This window comes from Apostichopus japonicus, chromosome 8, assembly GCF_037975245.1.
Source record: "Apostichopus japonicus isolate 1M-3 chromosome 8, ASM3797524v1, whole genome shotgun sequence".
Taxonomy (NCBI): domain Eukaryota; kingdom Metazoa; phylum Echinodermata; class Holothuroidea; order Aspidochirotida; family Stichopodidae; genus Apostichopus; species Apostichopus japonicus.
Window position 1 is genome coordinate 2,614,757 of NC_092568.1, and position 22,752 is coordinate 2,637,508.

General features: G+C 34.4%; 1 protein-coding gene across 7 annotated transcripts in view; it reads left to right on the top strand.

The window, feature by feature from the left end:
• The window catches only part of LOC139972155 (calcium permeable stress-gated cation channel 1-like), a 66,660-nt gene that overhangs the window by 38,581 nt on the left and 5,327 nt on the right, over nt 1-22,752 (top strand). For all 7 annotated transcript variants that reach the window (XM_071979135.1, XM_071979141.1, XM_071979142.1 and 4 more), the window contains 15 exons: nt 547-738; nt 6,312-6,423; nt 9,254-9,327; nt 10,694-10,774; nt 11,839-11,962; nt 13,406-13,539; nt 14,000-14,119; nt 14,580-14,638; nt 16,450-16,544; nt 17,393-17,589; nt 18,071-18,133; nt 19,754-19,916; nt 21,178-21,283; nt 21,761-21,928; nt 22,580-22,749. In XM_071979135.1, coding sequence (XP_071835236.1) covers nt 547-738; nt 6,312-6,423; nt 9,254-9,327; nt 10,694-10,774; nt 11,839-11,962; nt 13,406-13,539; nt 14,000-14,119; nt 14,580-14,638; nt 16,450-16,544; nt 17,393-17,589; nt 18,071-18,133; nt 19,754-19,916; nt 21,178-21,283; nt 21,761-21,928; nt 22,580-22,749 — 1,858 coding nt within the window. The remainder of the gene's footprint in view (nt 1-546; nt 739-6,311; nt 6,424-9,253; nt 9,328-10,693; nt 10,775-11,838; nt 11,963-13,405; nt 13,540-13,999; nt 14,120-14,579; nt 14,639-16,449; nt 16,545-17,392; nt 17,590-18,070; nt 18,134-19,753; nt 19,917-21,177; nt 21,284-21,760; nt 21,929-22,579; nt 22,750-22,752) is intronic.

Sequence of the window (22,752 nt, forward strand, 5' to 3'; positions counted from 1 at the left end):
TTGTAAATTAGTTGAAGATTTGTTAAAATAAATCATTTATTTTCCTCTAAATGAGATAAGCAGGACAATATGCTACAACATGCAAACTATTAGCCAAATACAGTAATGACACTGATGAAATATACAAATTCTGTTCATTCAAATGGAAGACCAGAAAAAGATAGAGAAAGATAAAGCTGTTATAAGAGACATTTGGAAGGAGATAAGCAGAGGTGGGGGGATGGGGAGGGGTCTTCACAGTAAAAAAGAGTGGAAAATTTCACTATTACATGGAAACATTTGATGCTGCAGTAGGAAATGTGCCATTTGGCTTCATAAAGGTTTTTCACACCCTCTCAAGTGTAAAATAAAAGAAAAGCATAGGTACATCGTTTACATAATTGTCTGCTAAGTTTAATAATAATCACCCATTTGCATGTTGCGTTGCATTATCATATTTTTATCTTGACTAAGGAATCCCCTCTTTAAAAAAGATCAGATTTTCTGTAAAATTCTTCTAAGGAGTTTCTGTTTATGAAATATATCTTTTTTTTTGCTTTTGTCCAGTGATGATGACATCAGAGGTAAATCTGGAGTAGACGCTGTACAGTATCTTCAGTTTCAGAGATACCTAATCTATTTGGTTTTTACGGTAACTGTGATTTCAATGGTGATTATCATGCCTATCAACATATCTGGATCTCAGGAGATAGGAAAGGCCAACTTTGGAAAAACCACCATCACCAATTTACCCACTGAGTAAGATGATCTCTCATTTCTTCAATGTAGTTTGCTCTTGTCTAACTTTTCTTTGGAGATTGCCTGAAGACAATCTTCATCGAAGGTAGATGTTTAAACCTCTGATGCTATTAGTAAGGCTAGTACTGTTATTAAAAGTAAAGAATGCTGCTGCTCATTTTTACATGTCACGCTTAATTAGTGGAATTATTTCGTGGAATCCATTTAAACCAGCTTGTTTATCAAATTTTGCTCAACTTAATTTGTTTTGCATGTTAGTCCTAACCTGTCAAGACACTATAATGGATGTGCTTCTAAATTATTTTAAAGTTCAACACTGATGAACCAGCAGATGTTAATAGAGTATGACCTGTCTTCTCAGGGTTTAGTATATTAAATTCAATGATAATCATTTTGTATTTAAAGGAGGATTCAGGGGTGGATTTGAAATTAAACAGCTAGTGTTTCTCCATTTTCAAATGGAACAAAATAACATTTGAACTTTTTATGATGCTTTAGGAGTTATTTTTGGTGTGGAAAAACTAGGGAAATAAATCTTCTTTTCAAAGAGGACTGGGACATGACATTAAACTTGAAGGCCATAAGCAGCAACCTTCACTTGCTAACTAGTCTATTATTCTAAGCACACATACAATATGTTTTAGTAATTGAATTTAAAATCATTTGAATCTTCTTACACGATTCGTTAATTATTTCAGCTGGATATATGCCCAAGTATTAAACTGTTCCTGTGTATAAAATCTGTTTCAACTAACATGCCATCTCTCGTCACTTCAGTTGGTTTCAAACTTGGGGTTTCTGTCAGCCTGTGGCTTTCCTGCATTTTGAAAATTTTAACCTAACATCATTTGACTAAAAGTACGATTGGCTCGATCGCTGCACGTTATCCGTTGAAATGAATAGAAAGACACATTACACATTTAGAGGGGAAAGTAAAATGGTCTTGTTTACATTCTGTGCTGACGTAAATTATGTCGTGGTTTGCTGCATAAATTGACTGATTGCTGTTGAAAACTGCTGCCAGTGGACTTGCATTGTCAATATCAATATATATAGGATAGCTGTAAAAATAGTAGGTACATTAGGAGTGGATAGTACAATGTGAGAATGAACTGCTAATGTTGTCACCACATATCATTAATAGTTAGTTTCATTTGACGTTTTCTTTACAATTCATGTAGACTGAATGATAGTATTGTAGTATTTTCTTGCATAGTAACCGAATATTATAGGTATACAAAGATTAAAACATTTTCATTTCATACCCAGAATTGACATAAAAGATGGCAGAAATGATATATCCTGACAGAAAATAGGGGAGTGAAAAGTAAAAACATAACCATAATTATTTGAGCAAAAAAACAAGGAGGAAAACTATGTTAATATATGTCACTGATGACAGATCATAGAAAATATATCCATTTTTCTATTTGCAAAAAACGTAGAAATAAAGACGAAAATGGTTTCTTCCATCTTTTATTGTAGGAGAAGAAAAGAACATTATTCTTTGCTTCAAATGATTGTTTGAAGGAACTCAACATTCCATATGATTAAAGTACAATTATTTACATTCATATAATGATTAAAGTGATCAATTATTGAATATTGTGTGAAAACAAGTAACACAGTATGTTAGCTCATTCCGTAACTCCTTATAGACAGGCCTCAAAATTGGGGCTATTAACTGGCTAAATGTCTGGATTTTGCTGCTTGCCAATAGAAAAAACAAGGCACTTACATGAAGTAACATAGTGTCTTAGCACATTCCGTAACTCCTTATAGACAGGCCTCAAAATTGGGGCTATTAACTGGCTAAATGTCTGGATTTTGCTGCTTGCCAATAGAAAAAACAAGGCACTTACATGAAGTAACATAGTGTCTTAGCACATTCAGTAACTCCTTATAAACAGGCCTCAAAATTGGGGCTATTAACTGGCTAAATGTCTGGATTTTGCTGCTTGCCAATAGAAAAAACAAGGCACTTACATGAAGTAACATAGTGTCTTAGCACATTCAGTAACTCCTTATAAACAGGCCTCAAAATTGGGGCTATTAACTGGCTAAATGTCTGGATTTTGCTGCTTGCCAGTAGAAAAAACAAGGCACTTACATGAAGTAACATAGTGTCTTAGCACATTCAGTAACTCCTTATAAACAGGCCTCAAAATTGGGGCTATTAACTGGCTAAATGTCTGTGGATTTTGCTGCTTGCCAGTAGAAAAAACAAGGCACTTACATGAAGTAACATAGTGTCTTAGCACATTCAGTAACTCCTTATAGACAGGCCTCAAAATTGTGGCTATTAACTGGCTAAATGTCTGTGGATTTTGCTGCTTGCCAGTAGAAAAAACAAGGCACTTACATGAAGTAACATAGTGTCTTAGCACATTCAGTAACTCCTTATAGACAGGCCTCAAAATTGTGGCTATTAACTGGCTAAATGTCTGTGGATATTTGCTTTGTCTGTGGATTTCAGTGCGAAGAATTGATAGCAAGTGGATAACCTTGTGAAATTCTAAGCCTGTTTATAGATGAAAATAGTGAAATAAGTCATTAATGTTTAGGGAGTGGGATCACATTCATGAGATGGATGGTAAAACTTGTGTTTTTTGGGATTATTTTTAACAGAATTTACTTATCTAAAATGTTTATAATCACATTGATTTGGTTCCTGCTGGTACAGCTGCCTGTTTATGTTTTACAAACTCCGTTGTTCATAACCAACAGTTGACAGTTGTGTAAATGCATTCAATTGTCTCTGCGTTTTATGGTGCCATTTTTGTTGACACTGGCATGATGAAAATTAAACTCTTTTTTTTATTTCTCTAAAATTTATCCAGCTATGTGAAAATAATAACTGTTAGCATTTTTTCTTAGTAGGTATAGTAGATTATCATGAACATGTTTCGTTCTGTACATAAATAGAAAGCTGTGTAACGGTTTATTGCATTCTCATATACATGTTTCACTACTACACATTGCACAATATCGTTTTCATCCACATATGATGATGATTGGAGAATTATATGTGAAAATTAAATGAACTGATAAATTTCCTTAAATTTGTTTTGTTAGGAACATCCAAAATTGCTTGTACAAAATTCAGTCATTGACAATTTGAAAGAGTAAGAAATTAGTGTCGCTTGAGGTGTCTCAGCAGAAAATGTAACAGAAACTGTTTAAACCCTATTTCATCATATATTATATTGATTGCCTAGCAAAATATTGTAAAAATATCTGAATTAATATGTTGAAAGGACCAATCAACAGAAACAATCATGGATAATAATATAAATTAATCCAGTGTGGGTTATATGATAATGTTAAAGCAGTCACATAGAGCAAGTTTGGTAGTGTGGAATAGTGTGACCATATTAAGGTATCAATTACTATTTATATGTATATATATATGATAATGAAAGATGGCAGTCAGATGTATCAAACAAAACGACAGATAAAAGGAAAAGCACAAACAAGATCTTAGAACATCCTTGTTTGTTCAATATGAAGGTGAAAGGTCATCACTTTTGACAATCATCATTGGTCCCATGGTGTGGCATCCAGAATAAACATTCAATTTCAAATCTATTTACCGAAGGATTAGTCCTTAAACTCAAATCTTTCATGACTATTAAAGTATTCAACAGTTTCATTGATGTCTTCAGATAGCCTTAGTGAAATTAAGTGTAGAATTCCAATGCCTTCATTTCTTCCGGAGCTGGCCTTGTTCCTGCCATCGAAATGTATTCTTCAGATCTCCCCCCTCCCCCCTCCCCACCCCATTTCCCATTCCCCCTTCTTCGTGAACAACTGTTTGGAACGGCTGTTGACACTCCTAGCTAAGACAGATATAAAGTGATCTAATTTTACACGTTTTAATGCCATGTAGAAGTAATTTACCTGCCTGACTCGATCAACTTATCAGTTGAACAGCTTATCTATTTGACCTAAGGACATAGTCCCCTGCTAGCTGTCTTGTTGCGGAATTAACCTTTTAAGATTTTAACATTATCGTAATTGACGTCTTAAAGGTTTAAGGATTTATGAACCAGAATATCCTGACCTGAAATCTATCCACGGAAGGCTGAGTTTGGTTTTAAGTGCCTCTGTATGTTTGAATTTATTCTGATTTATTGCAGCGTTTTAATTTACTTTCTTGTCTAAATGCTTGAAAAAGATCATTACAGATGTTGATGTGATGGCCTGTTTTTGAGGGGAACTATTTTACCCTTTAGAAATAACGAAGTTGTTGTGAAGTGGGTAGTATGGCTTTCGGAGATGAGAGAGGTTTATTTGAAGTGATGAAAACAGACAGGTTAATAAATAGATGAGTTTGAGACTTGGAGTGCCTCATTTCTACATGATTTGACCTAATATATATGTATATGTATATATATACCTTGCAATCATAGGACTGTGTTTATAGTTCATATGCATTTATTTGATGCACAGTATTTTTTAATGTAAGTACACTAAAAGAGTTTGAATATTTTAAAGAATGATTTAAAACCAAGACTTTCTTGCTTTGGTCCAATAAACCTTCCGTGGATATATTTCAAGTCAGAATACTCTTGGTTAAAATCCTTAAACCTGTATAACAGCTTCAATTGTTAGAAATGTTAAAAAAGGATTTTTCTGCAATATGACATCAAGCAGCTGAATATTTCCTTATGTTTATACATTTGATCAAAACAGGCAGGTTAAATGTACACAGTGAAATTCAAATCAGATGCCCTTTGCTGCTATCATTTTACTTGTATGAATTTGTGATATATGCGTAACGCACTGAAGGGTGGGTGCTTAGGTATATGGGTGAAAGCCTTTTGATGGTACTTTGCAGTGTTGCTAAAGGATACAAGACCGTTAGGAATTGAACATCAAACAACTATCAATTCAACACAATAGAACACAGAGTGAAAGATGTGTAGAACTCTTATCATTATTACATCACAGTGAAAGAGAACTCTATTTTGCTTTCATTGTGTTATGACGAACAAAATTTATTAACCTGAAAAATTATAATGCACATTGGAAACAGTAAATAATTCTCTGGGTATAAAATTACCAAATTGGAGGGTAAATAAAATGTTATTGATAATAAACTTGCCAATAAGGTATGCATGTATATACTATAATGCATATTGCATATTTACATTTTGATTGAATGATATAACTAAGAAGGGGAAACACAAGGTACCTTACCTTGCAGCTGAATTTTAATGAGAGAAAAAAATGTCAGTTCTTGAGAACTGGGTATTTGCTCTTGTATGGAATTGTCCAAATTTCAGAATGAGTTTATTGACTACTAGGTGAACTGATTCCTATAGGCGACGATACTGTAAAGTAAAAATGGTAGAAAAGGTGTACCAAATAAATGAGAAAGCTTTATCTACCTGTGTGAATAATTTTTAATGACAGCAACATGTCTTTAATAGATAATTACACCTATGAATAATGGGGGGGGGGGTTAAAAGTACAACATGTTCATTTTATTATTATATTTTTAAATTGAGTGTTATTAATCTACTTTTTTTTTCCTTTTTAATAACCTCATTTTCTTCTTTATCCTTCAGTTCAGGTAAACTCTGGGCTCATACTATCATCTCTATGCTCTATTTTGTGGTGATAATTTTATTCATGAGGCATTTCTCTATGCATCTACCTTACCGAGAAGACAGTGACATGGTGAGTTTATTTAGTTTCCTTCATTAAATATGGATATGCTGCTCCTTTGTGGCCTGTCTGTCAAATCACTTATCCAATGGTGGAAGAGTAAAAGCATAGTTGGAAAATGCTGCATGCAGATGTATCAGTAGTAGTGAATAATATACCATAGCATACTGCTGTCTGGGGTAGATGTCTCAGTAGTAGTGAATACCATAGCATGCCATTGTCTGGGGTAGATATATCAGTAGTAGTAAATAATATACCATAGCATACTGCTGTCTGGGGTAGATGTCTCAGTAGTAGTGAATACCATAGCATGCCGTTGTCTGGGGTAGATATATCAGTAGTAGTGAATATATCATAGCATACTGCTTTCCCGGGTTAGATGTATCAGTAGTAGTGAATATGCCATAGCATACTGCTCTCTGGGGTAGATGTATCAGTACTAGTGAATATGCCATAGCATACTGCTGTCTGGGGTAGATGTATCAGTAGTAGTGAATATACCATAGCATACTGCTGTCTGGGGTAGATGTATCAGTAGTAGTGAATATACCATAGCATACTGCTGTCTGGGGCAGATGTATCATTAGTAGTGAATAATATACCATAGCATACTGCTGTCTGGGGTAGATGTATCAGTAGTAGTGAATATACCATAGCATAATGCTGTCTGGGGTAGATGTATCAGTAGTAGTGAATACCATAGCATGCTGTTGTCTGGGGTAGATGTATCAGTAGTAGTGAATAAACCAAAGCATGCTGCTGCTGTCTGGGGTAGATGTATCAGTACTAGTGAATAAACCATAGCATACTGCTGTCTGGGGTAGATGTATCAGTACTAGTGAATAAACCATAGCATACTGCTGTCTGGGGTAGATGTATCAGTAGTAGTGAATATACCATAGCATACTGCTGTCTGGGGTAGATGTATCAGTAGTAGTAAATATACCATAGCATACTGCTGTCTGGGGTAGATGTATCAGTAGTAGTGAATATTCCATAGCATACTGCTGTCTGGGGTAGATGTATCAGTAGTAGTGAATATGCCATAGCAACTTTTTGTATCATGATATATGTGTGGTGAAATAAGAGGAAGTTATTAAAAAAATATAGAACCTTAAGGTACACACTAGCAATGTAGGTGTTATGTTCACACATTTATCTGTAATGCTGTACTGTCTCCACAAATTCAACTGTAAATAGCTGTGTGTATTATGTCAATGCACTCAACTGCAATGCTGTAGGCATTGTGTCCATACACCCATCTGTTGTGCTATAGGTATTGTGTCCATGCACTCAACTGTAATGCTGTAGGTATCATTTCCACACACTCAACTACAACACTGTAGGCATTGTGTCTACACACTTAACTACAATTCTGCAATCATTGTGTCCACACACTCAACTGTATTGCTGTAGCTACTCTCCACTGAAATTCTGTAGTTTTTATGTCCACACTCAACTGCAATACTGTAGGCATTGTGTCCACGCACTCAACTACAAGGCTGTAGGCATTGTGTCCACGCACTCAACTGTAACGATGTGGGTATTGTGTCCACTTGAATACGCAACTGCTGTCCATACAAATCTCAACTGTATATATGTTGTTAACGTTGGATAAAATGATGACGCTATGGATGATCAGAAAGATATAGTTCCCTGTAATTCCTCTACTTTTCCAACAATTTCTTGTTACAATCATGTTTTTCAGAATTTATACTTCTATCAAGATATTAAGTTGGTTATAAATGAACTGTGTTTTGTCATGATATTTAAGTGTGAAGGAATTGCCATTTTAAATATTCTTCAATTACAATTTTCACAATAGCAATCTATAAATTATAAAAAAAAATCTATTTCAGCATTTATTCAATTACAGGTTGTGGTAAATTTTGTGTAAACTGTACACCAGCTTTAGAGAATGGATTATATAAGCTTACAAACACAATTATGCCCCTCCCCCCTCAAAAAGAGAAAGAGGAAAAAGAGAAAAAACAAAGACATTTATACAAAACTCTTATTAGTGAAAGGGGTGAGCTAAGCTGTTAGTGGTCTTCATGTCATGAAGTTGACTTGAATGAAAGCATTGGTATTGTAATTCAGCTATTGTGGCAATTAGTACCACTGGCTGTATATTAAACACATCTGTATTTTGTTATCTTTAGAGCACCTCAATGTGTGAATTATTTATGGTTTATTGTGTGCGTGTCTGTGTGCCCATAGGCAAGTGGTGGCATTTTACTATCTGAAAAGTTCTTGTACTATAAATCACCCCATATGCAATGCTGTGTCGTTGTTTTTTGGTAATGTATGGTTATGAGCCAATGGTATCTGTATCACTCCCTAATCACTGCACATGAACTGCACATGAAACAAAGTCCTCTAGTAGAGAATTTTTGAAATGGCAGGGGTTAGCATTATCAACCACTAACCTGATACCGTGCAAATTCTTTTTAAAAAAAATTCAAAATGCACTAGATAAATACCTCCACTAGCCAAATTTTACGTTACAAATGATGGAAGTAAAAAAAAAAAATCAAAAAGGTTCCAAATTGCTCAAAGTTTGGAATGACTTGAATACTATATGAAACCGTTTCTGGCTGACAAATTTTCACATTGGTATTTTCCTTTTTGAAAGTGTTAAAGATTTTCTTATGCTGAATAAGTTTCCCCTTATATTGAAAGGGAGAAAAAGTACAATATACAGTGGGATTGGTTAAATAGCTAGAAATTGTGCATTTTGAAAAAAAAAAAAAATGGTTTAAAAAGATCTTGAGGTTAAACAAGAGTTTGTTGATGTTAAAGATGAATTTTACTGCCGTTTTCTCTCTCTTTTTGGTTACAGGTTTCAAGAACTCTAATGGTATCAGGCATACCAATTGAAAGAACCAGCTCTGACCTCATAAAGCAACATTTTCAGTAAGATTATGAATAAAACTCTTTTCCAGTAAGAAAAAAATCATCCTTTATACATTTGAAGGAAAAAAATATGATGCTTGTGGATAAAAAAGATTAAAAAAAGGCAGACCCTTTTACAATTTGAATATTCATGATGTTATTGTCTTATTATTAAAGGAATAAAGGGCATGTGAAAGAAAGGAACAGGCAGACATTTTCAACTTGGTGAATACTAATTCCAACAAACAATTGGCAGTTGACTTCTGAAGAAAAGCAAATGTTTATGAACTCAAAATAAATTCAAAGAAGTCAGTTTATCTTGTTTTTACCATATGACAAAGATTTAGAATAATTTAAAATAATTTTCTCTTGTAATATTAAAACATTATTGTAGTTGTTAATTGGTTAATTATAGATACACTTTCAGTTAGAGTGGAGGAGTGTCCAAGACATTGATGCATTTTTTCTATCATGTTCGTGTGGAATGTTGCATAATTTGTGATCAGTTGGCTGCCAATTATTGTCATGTCATATTACCCTCTGGATTGTTTGATCAGTTACATAAATGACTTCTAAGAAACTGTTTCTTTAATATCAGGAGTCTCTTCAAATACATAGTACATGCAGTCATTTTCAGAAACACCCTCCTTCTCTATGACATGTTTGCAGAAACAACTGCGCAGTTCATGTTACCAAAAATTCCAGACTATATGCCTTTCTGTCCCTCTAATTTTATGAAATTTTATATTTCTAGATGTCGCTATGAGAATTCTTCTTATACCTTTACCTTTCAAACATCTTCTAAGCCTCTGCAAAGAATAATCAATTGATTGTTTCCAACCGTCGTCATACAATCATTTTGTGAATCTTTTGTCTTAGCAGTGACATAACCACCATTTTTGTTTTAAACAAATGATTTTTCTTGACACCTCGATATTCTCTGTGGGCAATGATTATGCCATTTGTGTATGACCAGCCCCCCCCCCCCCACCACGTATATAGGCGAAATAGAACTCAATATTGACAGTTGATCCCCTATGGAAGCATGGGAGTGAAAGTCTGAAATATCATAGAATGAGTTGTATCTTGTGTCAGCAAGGCTGCTGAAAGTAGTTCTTTTGCACTTAAACTAGGACAATCTAAATTAAACTTATACCCAGTAGGCCTGGTCCAAATTACAACATTTCAGGAAAATGAAACTTTATTTTTACAATTATTGGATAACGTACTCTCCTGTGTTAGCTTTTTCGACAGCAAATTTGCAAAATTTGGGAAAAAGTTTTGTCGTGTTCATATAATAGTATAATTGCGTCATCTGTGGATTACACAAGGATTTATTTTTGTCAGTAGTTTTCCAATTTTTCTTATCTTCCTTTCTTTTCGACAGAGAGGCCTACCCAGATGTTTCGGTGACTGATATACAGTTTGCATTTGATATAGCTAAGCTTAAGAGATTAGACAGTGACAGGTGAGATGTGGTACTTTGATTGTTAATATTAAATATTATGACAGACTAGATTACATGTGATATATGCCAGGAATGGGCAATCTTACAGGGATTTTCTCCATGGCCATGACTCCAAGAGGGAAGATACTAAATTGCTAGTTGATTGACTCCCAGCTTTGTTTTAATTTATGCATTAAATGCATATTAATTTATGTAATCAGGTAATGTATCTAGGTGATTAGTTTAAGCTGTGATTTGGTAATACAGTGATTATAATTGATAAAAACTGTACTTTGACAGTGTCTGTAAGTGTCAAAGATTGTAATCATCTTCACTGTAGTGTTAGAATCATATCTCTGAGATGCTATATATAATGTGACAATTAAAAGGAATCTTATACTAATGTCTAGGTAAACATAGATAATTACCATCATGCTGTCCCTCCATCTATCTTCTATGCATTAGTGATTTCACAACCCATTGTAGCAATTTAGTACTTCTACAGAGTTGGTATTAAAAGACAGTATAATGTCATACCACAGTTCATCTCATGACACCACATCACACCATACAGCATCACATTCCACCTTGTGACACCACTTCACACCATGCCATACCATATCACAGCACATCCCACTTTATGACATCACACCATAGAGCATCAAGTCACATCTCAGGACACAGCATCACACTTCACATCATGCAGCATTACACCTTCACCATGCAGCATGACACCACCTCACCTCATACCATACCAAACAGCATTACATTATACCTTATGCACAACATCACACCATACATCATACTACACAACACCACACCACCATAAGACATACTGTATTACACCACGCCATGTCACGACACACGTCATAACACTGCATCACACCACATTGTTTTATATAAACATCCTAACCTGTACAGACAGCTGATATTATATAGTACTTTCTTTAATTTCAATATACCATGGTACATACCATGACTCTGATATTTGTGTATCATGTCTCTGCATAAGCGAATCACTGCATGAGGTGAAGAAGAAGCTGATAAAATATTGATTGAAGACTTCAATATTTGACCCTATACAGGAGAGATGCCCAGCTGAATAAACAACACTGTGAGAAAATCTACCAGAAAACAAACAAAAGGCCTTCCCTCAGACCGGGAACATGTGGCCAGATTGGCTGCTGTGACTGTTGTGGTGGAGCGAAGGTAATTCATGACTATCTGTAGAAAGTTCTCCTAATTCTTCATTCATAAATAATTCTTGGAAGTTAACAAGGCTGTAGATTTGAAATATTTAGTTTTTATTTTCCAACTTTAATACATTAAACTCAAGTAGACATGTATCCCTTACTCAAGAATAGGTTTCAAGTTTTCAAATTGTTTGTTTTTCTGAATCATCATTTCATTGGACCTTAAAGATGACTACTATTATTGTTGTATATTTTACTTAATTGCACACATGCAAAATTAAATTACAGAATTATAATACAAACATAATTAAGTTACAGAAATATAATACAAATATAATTAAGTTACCAGTTAGTTTGATAATTTGTTAATCAAATTTGGCAATAGTTGTAAATCAAATGTCAAGAATCTGAATATACAAAGAAAAAATACAAACATGATTACATTACTGAAATTTAATAGTTTGTAAACCAAGTATGAGTGAAAGTGATATCAAACAGTATGAAAGAATCTCAGAAAAATAAAAGCTGACAAACAGCATAGAGCTATCAAGGATGAGAAAAAATAAAGAGAATGAAAAAAAAAAGAAGATATAATAAAAAATGCATCAAAGAAAATGATGATATGTCAGCTGTAAATTGGACCGAAAACTTCAATATACGATACAATAGTTGAATATTCTCAACTGAAATCTTTCATTGGGGTAAATTAAAAACAGGATGCTGAATTTATTCAGTTACAATCATTGTCTGAAGAACCGAGAAGGATTTGGTCAAAATATTACAAAGTGTTGAGGTTTTGTTGAATGCATTGTATGTTCTGGGAAAGGGATTTATATGTCATAGGTCACATTTTGTAATCCTCCCACTGCCTGCCCTAACCCCTGCACCCCCTCACCCATTTCACCTCAACTCACCTCACCTTATCTTTGCAAACTTCGTCAGGGCCACTGTTCCAAAAGCTGCAATTTCTTGGTCCCTAGTAAGTTTGATTTGTTTAAACCCACTACCTCTACGAGTTTCCCCAAAAATCGTTATTTCAAATTACACATTTGATCACCCTCTTTGATCTGATGTAAATTTTGAAAACAGATTAATTAACTTTGTGCATTTCTCAAGATCTTTACCCTCTTTTACATGAGTGGGAAATAAATTTATATTAGTTCTGCTCATTTCATATTTTCATGCCATAAACAAATTTTGATCACATAGTGTAAAAACAATATTTCTGTAGGTGTTCCTTTAGCAAGGACTTCAAAGGGGTACTCAATATTACATATAAAGGCTCACAAATGTGTAAAGTTTGACAAAGATGTGTGATAGTAGATCGGTTATTACAAAGAATGAGTATTTTGTCTGTGAATATAATCCCATATGTGAATTGAATCCCATATGTAAATTTAATCCTATAGGTGAATTTAATACCATATACAAACTTTTTCTTCTTATTTGTTTACTGTAGGTGGATGCCATCGCATACTATTCAGAGGAAGCAAGAGTATTGATGGATGACGTGTTAGAGGAGAAGAACAGGGCTCTTACCAGTAATCTGGGTATTGCATTCGTCACTGTCCATACCGAAGGGATGTCCGCAAGGTACGCTTAAATCGTATGCTACAAGCTTAAAAGTAATTAAGGATTTCACTGCTAGACAAAGCTTTTTTCATTAATTGGATTCTTTGTCTCCAGTTTAATAGGCCTAGCTGGTAGATATCATTAAGTTATTGCTTGTACTCATTAGATGCAATTTAATGATATATAGCCCCACCCTGCCTATCACACCCCACCCAATGAGTGTCCTTATGACCACCTCTAGCAGGATCCCAAGTACAGTTTTGACTGGGATTCAAGCTAATATCGACTTCATTATTATAGCTTTCTTCAAAATGCATATGGAGCTAATAAAGGCCTTTCACTTTTTTTATTAAACTATTTTCAGCAATGATGATTTTCTGTGATTGCATAATTTATCTGCGATGTTATGAAGTGTTAGGAAGTAGTTTAAGCTTTACTTAGTACATTAAAAGCAAAATATACTTTCAACAAAATTTCTCAGGATCAAGAATGACTATGCAACCTTCAAAACTGGGCCTCCGACTGTTTCTAGCGTCAGCAAACAGATTCATTCAACGGTTTGGGAAGTTGAGTACGCCCCTACTCCAGATGATCTCATATGGTTAGTCGTCTAATCTTATTAACCGCATAACTATGTTTTCCTTAAAGACTCTGCAAACCGCACCCCTAGTTTTCCTCCTTTTAGGTTTTCACAATCCTTCACATCTGTACGTCTAGATGTAGTCCCTTCCCTTCTTCATTTCCTCTCATTCAATTTCTCATTCAACAGTTTGGGAAGTTGATGATTTCATATGTTAGTCATTTTAATGTTATTAACATCAAACAAAGTGTGTTGCTATGTTTTCGTAAATACTCCTCAAATCCCCCCCCCCCCGGTCCCTTATATTCCCCCTTTGAAGTTTTGTTATCCTTTCACATCTATGCCTATAACAGTAGTCCCTTCCTATTTTTTCTCGGTCTCTTTCACCATCTGGCTCTCATTTAACTGCAACTTTCAGTGTGGTAGTAGCCTGTTTAATAAATCAGTTTTCTAACATATATTATTATTTTTTCATTTTTAGGGAGAATCTGTCAGCCAGCACTACGGTATGGTGGATCAGAGCACTCATTGTTAATATTGGTGAGTAGATATTATCAGTCAAAGAGTTTGAAATATCTGTTCCTACTTGAATTTCCCAGAGTTCCATGACGCAGTTCAACTATTAAAGGGTATTAGCTTGAATAATGCCATACCCATCAAAGAAAATCATTCTCCACTCCAACACCTCCCTATTCCACCAGGTGGTTCTCACTATTGTTAGGCAAGGACATGAACTCATTAAATCCTCAACAATAAATCTCAAAGCGTTGTCTACCAAAAATTGTAGACTAGTTTTTGCCTTGTGTCTTTGATATTATCATTCAATTCGTTGATACGTGTTTCATTTTTTCTTGTCAATTGTCGCAGCATATCTTCCTGTATGCCTGTTATTTTACTTTCCTCATGTTTGTGTTTTTAGAACATGAGGCCCTAGACATATATTTTTGGTTTTTGTCTAAACATACATAAATGCTACTCTGTGTTTCTGACAGCTTCAACTTGTCTTGTTGAAATAAGTCTCTCTGCCTGGCTGAATGAATTAACAATCTTGTAGCTTTATAAATCTGTTGTCTTTAGAGATAACTTATCCTGCTCTTAATCAATCACTTACTCCTATCCTCTTATGTTGCTGTTGTCACTTAAAGAATATTCAATAAATTAATTTCTCCTTTGGGGAATGGGGGGGGGGTTGGGGGAGGGTACTTGATCGTGACCTGTCAGATTACTTGAGCTCTAACCTAGGAAACTGAAAGGATTTTACAACACCCGCGGGGTTTTGTTTAAAGCTTTAATCAAGTATCGTGATGTCTTTGTGAAGATCATGATGTCTTTGTGCAATCTTTGAAGTAGCTGTTTGAATTTAGTGCCTGTTTTACGATCAATTCTGCAAAACTTACCGAATGTTTACTCCAAGTAGGTTGTAATTTATCAAATTTAGACACCCTGCTGTTGTTTTGTTTTTTCACCAAGTGAAAACTTATGTATTAATGATTCCATATGATTCTAAAAATAATGTCACTAAAAATACTTTTTCACTTCACATGCAGAAAAGCAAAATTATGTACAAGATGCAAATTTGTAAAGCTAGTGAAGTGCAATATTTTGTGATTTTATTATCAAATTGGCTCTGAATTTTACAAATCCCACAACACCTCTATTTAGATGTACTCTTTCACTAATTCACGTAGCATGACGAAATTCTGCAATTATGCCCATAATTTTTGGCCATCAGCTGTGAGAAAACTGTTAACTAATCATCTATAAATGTCTTCAATATATCCCTTGATGAATATTTGGGTCAGATCTTCAGATACTCACTGATGAGCTTGACAATATTTAAGACGTGAATTGTTAATTGTAAATTGTTATTAAAAGTATTGTATGTGTCATTGTAGAAGAAAATTTATACTTGTTCTTGACAAATCTGTCAAAAATAATATTAAAAAAAAGCAAAAGATTTTTTATCAACTTTACAAAAAGTTTGCATTAGAAGACACACAAGCAGTACTGTTGATACAAGTAACATAGATTGTACTGACTTGATTGAAGTCCCTTTTGCTTATATTTGTGGGGGTAATTTACATATCTACAATCAAACAATAGTTCTACACATTATTACACGACCTGAGAACTAACCTTTAACCATCATCTTGTCTGTTGTCTCATCTCTGGAAAATGTCTTTTTTTTGAATGCTTAAAAGTTTATTTAAATAAAATTTTATTACCACTACCTGGATTGTATGTGCTGCTTTTATTGCATTTTTATAGCAATCTTATACAAAATAAAATTTGAAATTGCTTCTCTCCCTCTCCCTCTCTCTCTATCTCTTTCTCATTTATGCTCTTCACAGCATTAGTCATCCTTCTCTTCTTCCTGACAACACCATCTGTGGCCATGACAAGTCTCGACACCATAAATCTCAACGAGGCAATCTCAAAGTCAAACGTAAGTTGCAGGTCTCGATAGTCAATGATAAGACTTCTCTGTTTTGTAAGAGATATGTTGGATTTGTCAAAAACCGTAAGAAGAAGAAGAAGAAGATTGAGGCTGGGGCATAAACTGCTGCTGGCTAAGTGATCGCACCAGTGGTTCTGGTGCCTTGGACTAGTGAAACATTTGGCACCTCGAACCAAGAGGAATATATGAGCCTTAGTCACCCCAGCCTGATGATTTGGCAGTAAATTTTAAACACAGTTTAGTAGTAATGTAAAGTGATTTCATGCAACAGCTTTATAGCACTGCTGTGGTATGCACAATAATGCTTTACCATTTCTGTATACAAAATCATCAAATTTAGCAACTATATGTTAGAATTTCAAAGTGCTTAACTGCTCTTGTGGAGCAGCTGCCCTTGAGCATTGCACATTTAGAAATTTACACTACACCATCCTATACCTCGGTTCTGATACCTTTTTGTTTTTAAGATTATAGATATCAAAATGTGATCAATTTGTGATATTCACTTCTTAATCGACACTTGTTTGTTTGGTTTCTTTACTTGTTTTGAGTTGATGTTGTTAAATTGAAGTTTTGAGTTGGTATGTTTCTGGTATACAGGCAAAGTTTGTCCTGAACTTGTTTCTGTGAGATTGTTCAAAACTGACCAATCCCAAGCATTTTTGCACATGAAACAAATGTAGTGTTAAACCTTCACATCTATAAATTGTATAGAATAATATTAGTGCTAAGTATCCATATCAAACATTGTCAATACCCAGTCATGAATGATGTCTGAAGTTAATAATACCTCACTCATAGACTCTTTTCCTTTACCGGCTTCTGTCTTCTTCCAGTCGCCGTTCATTTCGCAATTCTTGCCTACTCTACTTCTGTGGACGTTTGCTGCCCTCCTACCGCTGTTGGTGATATATTCTAGCTACTATGTGGAACTGCACTGGACCAGAACCAAACTCAACCACACCATCATGAGGAAGACATTTGCCTTCCTTATACTTATGGTCCTCATCCTTCCATCGTTTGGACTCGCAAGGTAATATTATGTAAATGAATAGTAAACTTTCAAGTTGTGGCTTGTTGTACTGGTAATATTATGTAAAATGAATAGTAAACTTTCAAGCTGTGGCTTATTATGCTGGTCATATTAAGTAAGGGAGTAGTAAACTTTCAAGCTGTGGCTTGTTATGTTGGTCTTTGAATCAACCAATAAGTACTTTAAGATTGTGAGAAAAGTATGTTACAATATTATTATGAAATAACACATGTATTTCTGCTGGAATGTAAATCTTCTGAATTTTCAACATATTATGTATTTTTACATTAAAGAGTAAGTACTACCAAAACAATGGTTTTATCCTTTCGTCTGTCTGTGTCAACATTGTTATGCTTATCACACACATATATACAGATGATTTACCTTATGAATCCTATTTAAATCCCTGCATATGTATGGAGTTATCAACATTACATTTATATATATATTTACATATATATATTTTGTCCTCTTTCTACAGTGCTCAAGCATTCCTTGAGTATACTATTAGTAATGAAAGTGGAGATATCAGGTTAAGATGGGGGTAAGTAACATCATCATGTTTTCTTTGTTCTCTGTTAAAGGGGATTCACATCCCACAAGCCTTTAGTAGCTTCCTTGTGTAATCCAATCAACCATTTATCATGTTTAAAGTCTCTTGTCTGAAAACAACACTGTAAATTCTTTGAACATTGTTAGTTGAAATAAAGTTGAATTGAATAGATTTGATTCAGATTAGTACATATTTAAGATATATATATGTCGTATAGTAGAAGAATTCATATTAATCACTTCAGTGAACAGATATGTTTGATATTGCGGAAAGTAGTAAAAAATGTTCAGATTTAATAATATTAATAATAGCATATTAGCATGTATAGTAAGAATTAACAATTTTCATAATTCAACACACTGATTGATTGCTTAATACTATTGGTCTTTGTAAACATTCAAGGCTTCTCATCTGTTCAGTAAGGGTTCTCGGAATTGATTCAGATTAGTACATATTAAAGATATATATATGTCGTATAGTAGAAGAATTCATATTAATCACTACAGTTGAACTTATTCGTTTGATATCGAAAGTAGTAAACAATTTTCAGATTTAATAATATTAATAATAGCATAATTGCATGTATAGTAAGAATTAACAATTTTCATAATTCAACACACTGATTGATTGCTTAATACTAATGGTCTTTGTAAACATTCAAGGCTTCTCATCTGTTCAGTAAGGGTTCTCGGAATTGATTCAGATTAGTACATATTAAAGATATATATATGTCGTATAGTAGAAGAATTCATATTAATCACTACAGTGAACTTCTACGTTTGATATTGAAAGTAGTAAACAATGATCAGATTTAATCATATTAATAATAGCATAATAGCATGTATAGTAAGAATTAACAGTTTTCCATAATTCAACACACTGATTGATTGCTTAATACTAATGGTCTTTGTAAACATTCAAGGGTTCTCATCTGTTCAGTAAGGGTTCTCGGAATTGATTCAGATTAGTACATATTAAAGATATATATATGTCGTATAGTAGAAGAATTCATATTAATCACTACAGTGAACTTCTACGTTTGATATTGAAAGTAGTAAACAATGATCAGATTTAATCATATTAATAATAGCATAATAGCATGTATAGTAAGAATTAACAGTTTTCCATAATTCAACACACTGATTGATTGCTTAATACTAATGGTCTTTGTAAACATTCAAGGGTTCTCATCCATCATTTGTGAGGTACCTCCAAAACTTCTTGCCCTTCATCTGATGTCTGCTTGTTGTCGACATCTCTTGTCAATCTCTACAGGTGTATATTCTTGCCAAATAAAGGACAGATAATTATGTTAACAATTGTCTTTACTGAATTCCCAATGAGTTTTGTCAGTCATACTAAGTCAGTGCATCAATGAACATCCCCAGTGTCATTGTTTAGGTCTGATGTCTACTGACTCAGCTTCTATTCATCTATCTCTACAGGTGTATATTCTTGCCAAATAAAGGACAGATAATTATGTTTACAATGTCTTTACTGAATTCCCAATGAGTTTTGTCAGTCATAAGTCAGTGCATCAATGAACATCCCCAGTGTCATTGTTTAGGTCTGATGTCTACTGACTCAGCTTCTATTCATCTATCTCTACAGGTGTATATTCTTACCAGAGAATGGTGCTTTCTTTGTTAATTATGTCATCACCTCCGCCTTCATTGGTACCGGTCTGGAGCTAATCAGGTTCCCAGAGCTACTTATGTACGCTCTGAGAATGCTCTGGACGAGATCAGCAGCTGAGAAAGTCACTGCTCAAAGTGTAAGCATGACAAAAACTTATTTTTTTTATTTTTTTTTATTATTATTTTTTTATTATCATCCAACAAGAGTCCAAACAATGTACAATTCATAATAACATATACTTTATGACCAATAGTCAATATTAATGACAACAACAAATAAATCATTAAACTTCAAATAAAGATTTCCACTTATGCCATCTGATGACATAAACTTATGACAGTTTTATCGCATCTTTATTTTCATACAGTCATTGACGTTATGTAGTTTGTCACATCATATATATCCGAATATAATATATTAGAATATATATTTTAATAAAACCATATAATCATATCATACAGTTATATAGTGATCACATTAAACATATGGGTTAATGGGATAGTTTCATGTAGGCAGTGGCGTAACAAGAAACAGCAGGGTCCAAGTGCCGCAATAGAAATGGGCCCCTAAAATGAGTCTCTACATGTTGCCAAACCCTACTGTACCGTTGTCTCTGTTGTGCACAGGATTTCATTTGACTTCTCTTTTTTGGTGGGTATCAGGGGAGAACTTTCAGAACTGGTCTGAACAGTATTTTAAGACATTAACAAATGAGTAAAATCATCACCTGACGTTTAAGACTCATCTTCCAATGAGTTTGGGTAATATATCAATATTCTTGTGACTATAAATGCTAAAGATGATATGATAAAGCACGAACTGATTTACAACTGAAAGCAAGTGAAAGAGGATAAATATTGATAAACAAAATTTAACATATTCAACATTAACTGTACATTACTGTCTTATGTACATTGTCAACAGATTCCTATCAGTCATATACACAATTCAAAAGTTTTGTGACATTGTGACTGTTTGTGACTATTTGTGACTGTCAATGCTTTATGTACACTCTCATGGTCCATGAGATTGTTCTTCAAGCACCAACATAATTTGAGACCTACTTTTCTTTTAATTAAGGTTAATTCTTGGGATGCGTACTCTTGTACTGCATTCTTGTAAAGTTTTTTCTAGCCCTGGTGTTCTCATAAACGTAACTCACCCATGGTGGTCCTTGGATGATTTTTTGAATTCTTAAAACTCTTAAGTTTGTCATAAGCTCATTATGAACGCATTTAAACAAATGGATAATATGTGTCATATGATTGTGTTATGGTTGGTACATGTTTGCGAGTCACAGTGAGTATATGAGTGCATTCTTTTGTATTTTTAAATAATTATTTACCAACTCATGAAATCACCCACTTTTCCCCCTGTTTTAATTTCCATACCAACAGAAACTGGTTTATGAATTTCAGTATGGTGTGCAGTATGCCTGGGTTTTAACTATGCTGAGTATAATTCTAGCCTATAGCATCACTTGCCCATTAATAACCCCATTCGGTAAGTTGCATTTCTTTTTTATTCTTGCATTCCTTCACACCAACATTTTTAAGGTTGTGATACTTACAATGTACATGCATAAGATTTAACAACTCGTTTTTCTAAGATTCTGTGTCTACTTTTGATCAGAAAGCTGTCTAAGCTACTATCAGGTACAGGGGGGTAAGAGCCGGGGGGGCACTGGGGGCACTTTCTACCCCCCTGTTCAGGTAACTCTGATTTCAGTGGATTTTGATTTGCTGATTGGTTTGTCTTTTTGGCATTTTGCCAAGTGTAAGGAGAGATGAATTTTACGAACACTTATTATTATCCTTTTATCTTCGCTTGAATGGAAGATATTGCTTCCACTCTAAACCTCATGCCATATCCTTCCTGTAAAGTATGAACCTGTCCAATGATTCCATTAATCTTGTCGTCTATCTAACTTTTGTTTTTCTTTAGCCAAACTTTTCTTATATATTCGTTTAATTTCTACAGGCCTGGTCTACATTATATTCAAGCACCTGGTGGATCGATATAACATCTTCTTTGCGTACGGCGCTTCACGTATACACAACGGCATCCACCAGAGTGCGGTCAATTACGTCGTCATCTCTGGAATTCTTCTGCAGCTCTTTGTCCTGTTCTTCAGTCTACTTAGGCTCGGTAAGAATTTAAACAAAAGATATGAAAAAAAAAGTGACATGCACATTGGTGGTTACTGGAATAGTCTTTAAGATGCATATACTGTTGAAACCACCGGACCATCCCCCCCCCCCTCTCCCCCATCCAACAATAAAGAGAGATTAATCACAGTATTAACTCCTATACCAGTGAGATCATCAGCAAAATTAAGAATATTGCAAACTTTGATTTTATTAAAGCTACAACATGGACATTAGGTATCACTGACAAAGTAGAAAATGATACATTCCCCCCCCCCCCTTTTTATCTATTTACAGCGAGGCAGTAGAAATGTCTTGAGATTTAAGTGTTGTTTTATAAAGTCTGGTCGCAGCTGTAACAGTTCTACAAATGTGAAGATGTGATCATATCACTGTCATGTTTAATATTTTAGAAGAGCAAAGAACATTTATCAGACAGTTTTGGATATTTTAGTGTCCTGTGCTCTATCTACTCTTAAATTTATAGTACCAATTACCCTCATTACTCATAATCCTGTCTCAGCCAATAAGATGGGTTTTTCTAAAGTTCCTTATCAGACCCTAGCCAGTGTGTTTCTCTTGATTTACTTTCAAGTTCTCTTGATACTTCTGTGAAGCCATTTTTATCATGTTCTTCTTTCCTTCCTTGCAGGATCGATTGATCCTAGAACTATCATTCTCTGTGTGTTCCTTGTTTTGTGTATTGGTCTCTACATTGCTAAGGTGTGCTTTAACATCTGGATGGGCTACATCCCTCCAGCTTACGATGAATTTAACAACGATGATGATGACTACCAAGCACCAACAGAGACACAGAGCAAGGTA